Source organism: Chiloscyllium plagiosum, chromosome 4, assembly GCF_004010195.1.
Source record: "Chiloscyllium plagiosum isolate BGI_BamShark_2017 chromosome 4, ASM401019v2, whole genome shotgun sequence".
Lineage (NCBI taxonomy): Eukaryota > Metazoa > Chordata > Chondrichthyes > Orectolobiformes > Hemiscylliidae > Chiloscyllium > Chiloscyllium plagiosum.
Genome location: NC_057713.1, coordinates 130,700,648 through 130,713,771, shown reverse-complemented (window position 1 = coordinate 130,713,771; position 13,124 = coordinate 130,700,648). Strand labels below are relative to the sequence as shown.

General features: G+C 43.0%; 1 protein-coding gene across 2 annotated transcripts in view; it reads left to right on the top strand.

Moving 5' to 3' along the window:
* c4h8orf34 (chromosome 4 C8orf34 homolog) overlaps positions 1-12,838 on the top strand; it is a 347,530-nt gene extending 334,692 nt beyond the window's left edge. For both annotated transcript variants that reach the window (XM_043689235.1, XM_043689236.1), the window contains exons 13-14: positions 7,626-7,701; positions 12,458-12,838. In XM_043689235.1, the coding sequence (XP_043545170.1) occupies positions 7,626-7,701; positions 12,458-12,465 (84 nt within the window). In that variant the 3' untranslated portion in view covers positions 12,466-12,838. The remainder of the gene's footprint in view (positions 1-7,625; positions 7,702-12,457) is intronic.
* The last annotated feature ends 286 nt before the right edge of the window (positions 12,839-13,124 follow it).

Genomic DNA, 13,124 nt, shown 5'->3' with positions numbered 1-13,124 from the left:
TGCAAGCCCCTGCCACCCCCCCCCCCCCCGACCACCCTCAGTCCACCCTGGCCCCTCTCTGGGCCATCTGGACTGCACACCAACGATGAGCCTGCTGCTGCTTCTGCCTTTGTGGTGTAAGTCTCCAAATAGCGCACAGCCACAGAGCCACAGCCACTCACACAACTTTTTACTGCAAATCTTTGACAGGTTCCATGTTTGCCCTGTACAGGACAACGTTGGAGAGATTATTCCTGGGAGGGTGCGGTTTAGGGTACACCCCTCTATAGAACTCCAGGGAAAGTGTGGGGAGAGAGAGAGAGAGAGATGGCGGGAGGTCAGTCATTTGGAGACGGGGCCTGTCAACATCACTGCTGGAAACACATCTTTGATGTAATGTTTCTGTCGGATGATCGAGTTTTCTCTGTATAGTGAGTGGTAACCATATGACTGTGTTACCACCTGTCTTACCAAGGAAAGGTCAAATTTGTGCAGGTTTGGTCCCACTGAAAGCTAGCTTAAACCAACTAGAGCAGGTGCTAATTCTAGCTGTTGAAGAGAGAGTGAACATCAAGATCAGGAAATTTTGGTGGAATAGCTGAGAGAGAGTGCCCTAAAGTTCTCTAATACTGTGCTGAATGCTCAGTGGAGGAAGTGGGGAGGAGAGAGCTTTCTAGCCATAGAGGGGCAGAAGGTCCTATTGACTGTCTGCCAAGGCAGTGGGAGCAGATAGCAGGGACCATCATTGTCAGGAGTCTAGCTCAAGGATTTAGATCTTATAATGGGACCAGGAGTTCAATGGTCTCATGCAAAAGGTCAAGGTCAGTGAATTCATGTCCCAATACCAATTCACACCAACTTCTCCACCAGCCTCATATGCTGCTGAATGCTCCACACTCCCAAAACTAACCTTAAAGATTCTCTACTAATTCAAACTTATATATATGCCATTCGAAACGTCAGCTTACCACATTGAGCACTGATGTAAACTCACAACTTGCCCACATTGCTGGCTGTTCAACCATGACATATAGTGCATCTGCATACATTATATAATCCTTATCAGTTAGAATCTTATTAGTAATTTGATAGCTCTGTATCTGGGTGTGAATGGTGGAGATGTGTGAATGTTGTAAGATTTAGGGGACAGGTGTGCTCTCTTGGAATCTGTAAAAAGATGAATTGGATTCTCTGAATGTTAGGCCTAATTCCTTATTTACAGGGGGTCTGCTGCTGGGTAGTTGATGGAGATGTGGTGCATTAGGGCAGTATGAGCATTTGTTGAAGCAATGGGGATAAGGTATCCTTTGAATTTACATTCATTGACAATGACCATGTTCATGAGCTCATTGAGGGTGGCACGGTGGCTCAGTGGTTAGTACTGCTGCCTCACAGCGCCAGAGACCCAGGTTCAATTCCAGGCTCGGGTTACTGTCTGTGTAGAGTTTGCACATTCTCCCTGTGTCTGTGTGGATTTCCTCTGGTGCTACAGTTTCCTCCCACAATCCAAAGATCTGCAGATTAGGTGAATTGGCCATGCTAAATTGCCCATTGTGTTCAAGGATGTGTAGGTTAGGTGCATTAGTCAGGGGCAAATGTAAAGTAATAGGGTAAGGGGGATGGGTCTGGGTGAGTTACTCTTCGGAGGGTCAATGTGAACTTGCTGGCCAAAATGGCTGTAGGGATTCTCTGATAAACATCTCACAGTATAGCTGCTCGGTCCACAAGGTGTTGATCTCCACTGCCATCCACTCCTGTTCCCGAGTGAAGAGAAGGAGCAGAAGTGGGCCGTTCAGCCCCTCAAACCTGCTCTGCCATTTGATCTGATTATGGTTGATCTCCTCTTGGCCTCAACTCCACTTTCCTGCCCACTCTCCATAACCCATTGCAAATTAAAAATCTGTCTATCTTCTCCTTAAATTTACTCTATGTCACAGTATTCACCACACTCTAGGATAATAAATTCCACAGATTCATGACCCTTTTAGAGAAGTAATTTCTCCTCATCTGTGTTTTACCTTCACTCAATCCTTATCCTGAAACTGTGACCACTCTGTCTTGATTACTCCACACGAGGAAGCATTCTTTCGACAGCTATTTGTCAATCTCCTTTTGCATCTTGTATATCTCTTTCGATTCTTCTAAGTGCCTGAAAGTAACCCTGAGCTGCTCAACCTCTCTTCATAAGATAAACCCCACACATCTCATGAATCAATCTAGTGAATCTACAAAACCCTCATCTCGGGAATCAATCTCAGGGGAGGCGAGAGCTTTGCGGTATTATCGCCAGACTCTTACTCTAGAGACCCTGGTAATGATCTGGGAGCCTGGCTTCAAATGGCAGATGGTAGAATTTGAGTACAATAAAAATCTGGAGTGAGAAGTCTAATGATGACCATGAATCCATTGTCAGTTAGCAGGAAAGCCCATCTGGGTCACTTAGGGAAGGAAACTGCTATCCTTACCTGGTCTGGCCTACATGTGACTCCAGACCCACAGCAATGTGGTTGAGTCTTATGCCCTCGAGGCAATTAGGGATGGGCAATAAATACTGGTCTGGCAAGTGATGCCCACATCCCGTGAATGAATAACAATGAAAAAACTATCTGGTCTTTGAGGACCTCCTGGACCCATGGAAATGCTCAGTCCTTTCAACCTCAATCACTCAGGCTGCTAGCACCGTACACTCGAACCTGATCGCCCTCTTTCATCCTGCAGGGGTTAACTTACTTACTTGCAGGTACTTGCACTACAGGTAGTCAACAGCAGATTCCTTTAACTGTGTCTGACTCCTTGTAAGAGAGCCAGGTCTTTAAGAACTGCAGGTACAAGCACTGGCCTTGCATACCGTCTAGTTCCTTGTTCAGCATTAGCCCATAGAAATCCCATAAACTCTGGCAGATCTAGGTTTGTGGTTGTTGCACCCAACATGCCAAGGTCGTATACCAGGAGCAAGTTCTTCCTATCAGAAACCACAATGAAGTCATGGTGATGAGCCACTCGATGCAATGTTTTGCTGAGGCTGTCGCTAAGGAACATTGATTCAATAAGAACATGGATAGTTCTCCTGGAACGCGATCATTGTATGCTTGGGCAATTCCACATTATTGAAAAATCACACTTTAGAAACAGCGCTTAAAGTGTTGGCGATGTAATCGTGTTACAACCAACACATGTTTTGAATTAGATTAGATTACTTACAGTGTGGAAACAGGCCCTTCAGCCCAACAAGTCCACACCGCCCCGCCGAAGCGCAACCCACCCATACCCCTACATTTACCCCTTACCTAACACTACGGGCAATTTAGCATGGCCAATTCACCTGACATGCACATCTTTGGACTGTGGGAGGAAACCGGAGCACCCAGAGGAAACCCACGCAGACACAGGAAGAATGTGCAAACTCCACACAGTCAGTCGCCTGAGGCGGGAATTGAACCCGGGTCTCTGGCGCTGTGAGGCAGCAGTGCTAACCACTGTGCCACCGTGCCGCCCATTTGTACTTTAGGAATAGTGTCTATAGTTCGTCAATCACGTTACAGCGGATTCATGTTAACGATGCACGCGCGTGCGCTATAGCAGAACGACCTGTGCAGTCACACCTTCCACATAACTAGTGTATTTCACCTTTAAACAACCTTTAAACTGAGTACCTGAGATCATTCTTAATACTAATATCATCACTCTAAATGTAATATATTACAGGAAAAGTTTCAGATGATATCACTGCCAAGGCCTATCAATTTCTAATCTTGGCTTTCAAGCTTAAGGTTGCAAATGTATTATTTTCAAATCCTTTTATCATCAGAATCTTAAGTGAAAGCTCATTCTTTGGACTTTATTGGAGTGATATCAGCATTAAGGTTTCAGTTATAGTTTACTTAGATCTCTATAGTTTTGATGCGTGTGTTCATGTAACTAAGACTCTAATGTCAAAGCTGTGCTGCACACTGATACGAAAAGACAATAATGTCAAAGTTTGTGCAATGCAAGTTTCGTCTTTGACTCACTGATAGCATTCTTGTCTCTGACTTCACAGACCATGAGTTCAAGGGATCAAAGGTTCAAGTTATAAAGTTATGGACATGTACAGCACAGAAACACACTCTTCAGTCCAACTTGTCCATGCTGACCAGATATCCCAAATTAATCTAGTCTTGTTTACCAGCACCTGGCCCATATCCCTCCAAAGCCTTCCTATTCATATACCCATCCAGATGCCTTTTAAATGTTCCAAGTGTACTAGCCTCCACCACTTCCTCTGGCAGCTCATTCCATACATGCGCCATCCTCTGTCTGCAAAAGTTGCCCCTTAGGTCTCTTTTATATCTTTCCCCTCTCACCCTAAACCTATGCCCTCTAGTTCTGGACTCTCCCATCCCAGGGAAAATACTTTGTCGATTTACCCTATCCATGTCCATCATGATTTTACAAACCTCTATAAGATCACCCCTCATCCTCCAATGCTCCAGGGAAAACAGCCCCAGCTTATGCAGCCTCTCCTTATAGTTCAAATCCTCCAACCCTGGCAACATCCTTGTAAATCTTTTCCGAACCCTTTCAGGTTTCACAACAGCCTTCTGATTGGACGGAGACCAGAACTGCACACAATATTTCAACAGTGGCCTAACCAATGTCCTGTACAGCCACAACATGACCTCCCAACTCCTGTACTCAATACTCTGACCAATAGAGGAAAGCATACCAAACACCTTCTTCACTATCCTATCTAGCTGCAACTCCATTTTCAAGGAGCTATGAACTTGCACTCCAAGGTCTCTTTGTTTAACAACACTCCCTAAGACCTTACCAATAAATGTATAAGTCCTGCTAAGATTTGCTTTCCCAAAATGCAGCACCTCGCATTTATCTGAATTAAACTCCATCTGCCACTCCTTGGCCCATTGGCCCATCTGATCAAGGTCCCCGTTGTAATCTGAGGTACCCTTCTTCGCTGTCCGTTACACCTCCAATTTTGATATCATCTGCAAACTTACTAATTATATCTCCTATGTTCACATCCAAATCAATATATAAATGGTGAAAAGTAGAGGACCTAGCACCGATCCTTGTGGCACTCCACTGGTCACAGGCCTCCAGTCTGAAAGGCAACCCTCTACCACCACCCTCTGTCTTCTACCTTTGAATGGCCAGTACACCTGCTCATGTCCCGAGGATTTATCCACCTTTATGTATTTTAAGCCATCCAGCATCTCCTCCTCTGTAGTATGGACATTTTTAAAGATATAGCTGTCTATTACCCTACATTCTACAAGTTCCACTCCAAAAATGTAAGCATGTAATTAAAGCCAACATTTCAGTGCAGTGCCAGAGTATAGACCCAGAGTAGTAGTCAACTGCTCCTCATATGACAAGCCCTTCATCCCCGGGGGTCATTTTTGTAAACCTCCTCTGCACCCCCTCCAACACCAGCACATCCTTTCTTTGACACAGGGCCCAAAACTGCTCGCAATGTTCCAAATGTAGCCTTGCCACAGTCTTATAAAATCTCAGTAGTGCATCTCTTCCCTCTTAAAATGAATGCTAAAGTTGCATTTGCCTTCCTAACTGCCAACTGAACCTGCATTTGAGAGAATCCTGAACTAGTCCTCCTCAGTCCCTTTGAGCTCCAGATTTCTGAAGCTTTTTCCCCATTTAGAAAATAGTCTATGCCTCTATTCTTCCAACCAAAGTTCGTAACCTCACACTCCCTTACTTTGTACCCCACCTGCTACTTTTTTGCCCACTCCCCTAGCCTTTCCAAGTCTTTCTGCAATCTCCTTGCTTGTTCAACGCTACCTGTCCCTCTGCCTCCCTTTATGTCATTTGCAAGCTAGCACAATGCCCTCAGTTCATTTGTCCAGACTGTTAATGGGAAACATGAACAGTTGTGGCCCCAACACAGAACCCTGGGAAACTCCACTAGTCACCAGTTGCCATCCTGAAAAGGACCCTCTGTCCCCCTCCTTTCCTTCTGCCCATCGGCTAATCCTCTATCCATACCAGGTCAAAGACTGAGTGTTCATGATGTAAGAGATAACATATTTGCATGGTCAGAGGATTGCAAACAGGAAGAAGAGAGTAGGATACATGGGTCATTTTTGAATTGGCAAGATGTAGCTCATGGAATGTCACAGGGGTCACTATTGGAACCTCAATTGTTTACAATCTTTGTCAATAGCTGAGGGGAAGGAACCGCATGTCTAGTTACTAAATTGGCTGATGACATAAAGATAGTTTGAACAGTATGTTCTGAAGAACACATCAGGAGTTATAAAAGAGTATAGATAGATTAAGTGAGGACAATGTTTTTTTATATATAGAATCCCTACAGTGTGTAAACAGGCCCTTCAGCCCAACAAGTCCACACTGACCCTCCAAAGAGTAACCCACCCAGACCCATTCCCCAAACCTATTACTCAAAAACCTCTTGACTAATGCACCTAATCTATACATCCCTGAACACTATGGGCAATTTAGCATGGTCAATTCACCTAACTTGCAGATCTTTGAATTATGGAAGGAAACTGGAGCACCTAGAGGAAACACGCAGACACGGGGAAAATGTGCAAACTCCACATAGTCACCCAACGGGGGATATCGAACCTGGGTCCTTGGCACTGAGAGGCAGAAGTGCTAACCACTGAGCCACCATGCCACCTATTTGGGAAATGGAAAGATGTGTACTTTGACAAGAGGAATAGATATGTAATAAGCAGGCAGGTAGGCCTAGTTTAGTTTGGGATTATGGTTGGCATGGATTGGTTGGATCGAAGGGTCTGTTTCCGTGCTGTTTGACTCTATGAATCCATGACTCTATGAGTTATGAAATAGAATTTGAAATAAGATGCAAAATTACAAATTGCTCATATTTATGATAGGGAGCTTTTTCCAAAATATTATAATTCAAATACAATGATGTCAACTGAGTTCCAGCGAGGGTGTGGAATTCTTTTAGAAAAGCACTTCCGGCTAATGTATCTGACATAGTTTCAGAAGATTTTGTTTCCAATTTTTATTCCAAAATTTGAGCACAAAGTGTAGACAGGGACATCTTTAAAATGCTGAAACATTGTCAGAGGTGAGCCTTTCAGGTGAGATGCTAAACCGAATCCCCGTCTGTCCTCTGAGGCAGATTGCACAATATTATTTAAAGAAGTCTAGGAAAATTTCTGCTGGCCAACAGTTTTCTGCCAAAAGCAAAAACAGAAATTACTTGAGAAACTCAGCAGGTCTGGCAGCATCCATGAAGAGAGAAAGCAAAGTTAATGTTTTGAGTGCAGTGTCCTCTTCTTCTGAATGGTCACTGGAATTTAAACGTTAATTCTGTTTTCTCTTCACAGATGTTTATTCTGTAGTTGTGTGCAAATCTCCAAAACTTAGCAGTTGTTTAAATAAATTTCCCACGGGCCCGCAGTTAGAACATAGAATATTCCAGCTCAGTACAGGCCATTCGGCCCTTGATGTTATGCTGACCTGTGAAACCAATCTGAAGTCCATCTAAGCTACACTATTCCATTCTCGTCCACATGCCTATTCAACGAAAAGATGTTTAATTTGAAAAGATGTCATTGTCATTTTGATAGTCTTTAATATTAGTTTTGTGATATATTTTAACTTTTCTTTTGGATGGACCTTTCCAACAGCTGTTGGTTACTCATCAGCCATGGACGTTACCAAGTGACACTGAGAGTGAAGGTGTGGATCAAGAGCAGGACGAGGGTGAGTATGATTGACAGAGATCTGGGACATAAAGAACCTTTGTGTCTTCTACATTATGGCTGATGTTAGTCCCATCTTTAATAGCTTGGAACACCACATGAAGAAGGGGTGTTCCACACCACATACAGAGGGACTGCAGCGAATGTTCATCAAATAGTTTCCTGGGAAGGCAGAACTCATGCATGAGGAGAGGTCGGGATTATTGGAGTTTAGAAGAACAAAGGGAGATCTCATAGAAATCTGCAAAAATTCTAGCAGGACTAAACAGGTTAGACACGGGAAGGATGGTCCTAATGATGGGGGGATCCCAGGATCAGGGGTCATAGTTTAAGGATGAGGTGTAGACCTTTTAAGACTGAGAGGAGGAGAAATGTCTTAAATTAAAAAGTGGTGAGCCTGCAGAATTCATTACCACAGGGAGTGGTTGAGACCAAAACATGGTGTTTTCCAGAAAGAGGTAGATATAGAGCTTTTAGCTGAAGGGATCAAGGGATCTGGATGATTGAGGTCTTGGGTTTAGAAGGTGCTGCAGTGGCGGGTGTGAATTTTGCAGATGTCAATCAAGCGGGCAGCTTTATTCTGGACGGTGTTGAGCTTTATGTGTTTCCTTAGAGCTACCCTTATTCAGGTAAGTGGAGGAGGTGTTCCATTACAGTCTAGACTTGTGCCTTGTAGCTAAAGGACAGGCTTTGGGAAGTCAAGAGATGAGTTACTCACTGCATAGTTCTTAGCCCCTGACCTGCTCTTATCTCCACAGTACTCATGTGGCTAGTCCAGTTCAGTTTCTCCACAATGGTAACCCCCTACAACGTTTACTGAAAGTAACATAATTGAATGTTAAGGGGAGATGATTGGATTTTCTGTTGTTTGAGATGATTAGTTCCTGGCATTTCTCTGGTGCAAATTTTAATCTTCCATTTATCAGCCCAAACTTGAATGATGTCCAGTAATTGCTGCATTTGCATATAGACTGCTTCAGTACCTGGGGAGTTGCAAATGGTGTTGAGTATTGTGCAAGCCTCAGTCCCCACTTCTGACCTTATGATGGAGGGAAAGTCATTTGATAAAGCAGCTGAAGATGGTTGGGCCTGGGACACTACCCTGTCGTGATTGACATCCAGTGATCAAAATCGTTTATATTTGAAGGAGGTATGACTCGAAGCAGTTGAGACCTCTCCCAACACCCCACAGTCCACACTCCCACCCTGATTCCCAATGACTCCAGTTTTGCCATCGCTCCTTGATGCCACTCTGGGTGAAATGCTCCCTTGATGACAAATGCAGTCAGCTTCATTTCCCCTCATCAGTCCATTGTAATAACTTCAGGATCCAAGAGGAGCTGGCCCAATTGAGCAGGTCGTTGGCAAGGAGACAGTGAGGTCTGCAGATGCTGGAGATCAGAGTTGAGAGTGTGTTGCTGGAAAAGCACAGCAGGTCAGGCAGCATCCGAGGATAGGGAAAATCGACATTTTGGGCAAAAGCCCTTCATCAGGAATTGGCTTAGGGTGTGTCTGGTTCTGGTGCTGAAGCCTTAGTCCAATAACTGGACACATAATTGTATGTTATGGAGTGGGCCAGACCCCCTCAAAACATTTCACGAAAGTAGCCCAGACCGTAACTTTGCTAGTTACTTTAAGCAGGTGCGGTGTGGATATTCCAGGAGTAATAGAGCTGGTCAAACCACTTAATTTCAAACAAAACAGAATTTATTTACAAGATTACCAAACGAAACAGAAATGAAAGAGAACAGAATACCAAATAACTTAACCTATCCAAAACCCCAGCAGATTATCCCAACCTAATGATGCTGTTCCAAATACTTGCAATAATCGCCATAAACACTCCTTGGCAATAAAGGAAAAATCAAACACACGATCCTACAGGAGAGAAGTCAGAGAGAGAGAGAGGACCAGCATGGACCTGCTTCTGTGGGTCCAGCAGCTTTTTTCCACTCTCTGTTAAAAATAAAACCAAACCAGGGAAAAGCTGAACTGGGAGAAGTGGCCACTCCCCTTTCATTGTACAAGTGTGTTTTTTTTAGAACTTAAAAGCCTTTTTCCTGAGGCAGTATCTGTTAGTTATAATCAAACTGGCTCTAAAACTCTTAAACCTCAGACTTTTCGGAGTCTGTGTTGTTTACAACCTCGCTGAATAAAAAAGCAAAGGGTGGCATAACCTTGTCAAAGGAGCAGCATTGTCACACCTGCTCAGTCTTGTTTTGCTGCTTTGAGACAATACTGAGGCAGACCCTATGGCAGCAGTGCCCAGAGTCCAGATGCTACGACATGTGCCTGTCCAGCACCAGGTCGATGGATGCAGGAACATCAGTGCCAAAGAGTCATATGGATTGTGGAAATTATGGCTCTACCCACGAGTGTGGAATGAATTCAATATGTGTTAAAGTTTGGAAAATACAGAAAACTTAGCAGAGTCCAAATGATTAAGATTTCAAAGAAATGTAAGGGAAATAAAATCCATTGTAGCTGGTGCTGAAGCTTCAGAAAGGAGTGAGTCAACAAGAGAAATGGTCAGCCAAAGTGCTGAGATTAGATGAATTGAGGCAGTGAGTAATATTGTAGTAGTTGCAACCAATTCAATAGTAATGGGCATATACCAAAGGCATATCGGCTAACGGACATGGTGTAAACTCACTTCCTAATACACTGAGAGTGATTTTCACTTGGCATGGAATTTGGACAGATGGGAAGCTTGCACTGTCCGTCTAATGTTATCACTGGGAGACCTAATCCATTTTGAGACCAGATCACACACAGAGTGCAAGTTGAGACTTGAGCACTGGCAGTGCCCGAAACGTCGATTTTGCTGCTCGTCGGATGCTGCCTGAATTGCTGTGCTCTTCCAGCACCACTGATCCAGAAACTGGCAGTGAAGGGACAAGTCTGGGTTATGTTGCAGGAAGGAGAAAATGGAAGGGGGCTGCAAATGGGAGCATCCAAAGCCACTAATGTAAAGCTGAGCTGGGGTTCGGGAATTGAAGGGAAAGGAGATATTTTGAAAAAGAAGCAGCACCCATGATATGCAACAGCTGTCCATGTTTCAAATTTCTAAAGCAAAATATTGTTGGTTATTTTGACACCTGCTGCAATCATTTTAAACACAGTTATCCAGGGCAAATAAACTCAGTCGTACAAGTCGTTATGGTATTGTTTGTTGAATATTTCAGGTGCCATTTGACAAATGTCACATCAGAAGAGGCAGATTAGAGTAAGTGTGCAGTTTGACCAATACGCCAGAGAATTTGTTTTAAAATTCTGCCCTAATGGGTGTGGGAATTTCAATTCAGTTAAAATAAATCCGGAAATAAGTTAAAATAAAGGATTGTTGTTTTAAAAAAAACAGTTGGTTCACTAATGTATTCGAGGATGGAAACATCTTGCTACTTTGATCTGACTGATAGGCAGCTTCCTGTCCAACAAGCGTAGCTTTTAAACAGCCCTCTGAAATGGTCAGCAAATCTCTTAAGTTGTATCAAACTAGACCATCAAGAGATGGGGAGAATGTCTAGGAGACTAGAAAGCCAGCAGACTGAATTAATGTTTATATCCTACTAATGCAGTTAGGCAACATATACAATCAGTTAATTAACTAACCCTGAAACAAAATGAAGGAACCATCAGTCATGTTGACTATGGTACAACTGGATTGTCATAAAATCTCATTTGCTTCTTTCTACCAGAGATTTTTAACCATTTTGGTTTTGAGGGCTCCTTCCCACAACATGTTATAAAAATTATGACACAAATATTTTTCTATATGACCTATGGCCATACAATTTAACAAATATTTATCATTATGTTCATATCATTTGCTGAGTGTGAAAGTCAGTTTGAGTGCTGTGTAATTCTGTTAAGATTTGAAGGTACCATCAATAAACACAAACTTTATGATTCACGGTCCGCACTTCGTTAATAGAGGTTTTTATTTGCTGGAAATTCAGCTCTGCTTAAATCAGATACACTAAGTGGAAGCAAGCTGCAGAAAAACGCAATTGGATCTGCAGCAATGTTGTGACAGAAGGTGGCAGCTTAGTTTCAATATTTTCACTAAAGGGGCTGGAGTCCATAGTGTACAACAAGTGGCCCTTTGTGAGCTCTGTCAGCTTTACTCATAACCCAAGGATCAACACACATATTGTAAATATGCCTTCCCTCATCCAAATAGTGAATAAAACATAATATCTTAACATCAATGAGTCAACACATCATCAAATACCCTCCACGGATCAGAGGTAATTAACCAGAAATGATGGCCTTCCTATCTCCAGGTGAATTGCTAGGACAACAGTCTGCACCATTGGATCCTGGTGCTTTCACCATCATGTACTCCCCTACAATTACCCACATTTGTGGAAACTCTCGCGTCTTCTGGTAGCTTAACACCTGTTTTCCAGGGACTGTGCAGTGCTACATTGGAGTTGTACTACTTTAATAATGGCTACCACGGTATTTCATTAGAGCAAAGAAATGATTGCTTTTACCAACATATTGCAGGCAGTCCTCAGATTCCAAATGGGTGCAAGTCTTGACAATTTAAAGAGAAGTTCTAGTCCAAAGGAATGTTCAGCAGAATGGCACTGACAAATATAACAGCTAGGTCAGGTTCAGTGCATACTAGTTGGTGTGATCCTCATTGTAACCACTGAACTTGTGTCTATAAGTTGGCTGTTTCAAAGCTATTTTCCCAGAATTCTATGTTTAGTACAGTACTAATAATCTGTGCTTTCTGTTTATTTAAGGTTTATAACTTAAAGCAGCGACCTCCAAGATAGACTCAACACCTGATTATGCAATTGAAGACAAAGGGATAATTTTTAATATCTTCGGTATATTGAACTGAAACAAAAGAATTTTTATATTTTTATAATTACAATCACTGTTGATGAGGCATTACATACTAAATATGATAATAGAATATTGCTTTGCACTTATTATGACCTGTCGCAGTAAATCACTGAGATCAAGTAAAATAAAGTGTAAAATTGTGTTAGACAGGTCATGTATCTACTTTGGGGAAATTTTAACATTTAGTTATGATGGCACTATAGTTAGCACTGCTGCTTCAGAGTACCAGGGACCTGGGTTCAATTCTAGCCATGGGTCTGTTTGTGTGGAGTTTGCACATGCTCCCCATGGCTGTGTGGGTTTCTTCCAGATGCTCTGGTTTCCTTCCACAGTCCAAAGATGTGCAGGTTAGATGGACTGGCTATGCTAAATTGCCCATAATGGCCCGGGATGTGCAGGCTAGGTGGATTAGCCATGGGAAATGCAGGGTTTCAGGGAGTGAAAAGGGGTCTGGATGGGATGCTCTTCAAAGGGCCAGTGTGGGCTTGATGGGCTGAATGACCTCATACCGCAGGGAGAGATTCTACGAGTTTTAATACATTTTGTAACAGATATTCATTG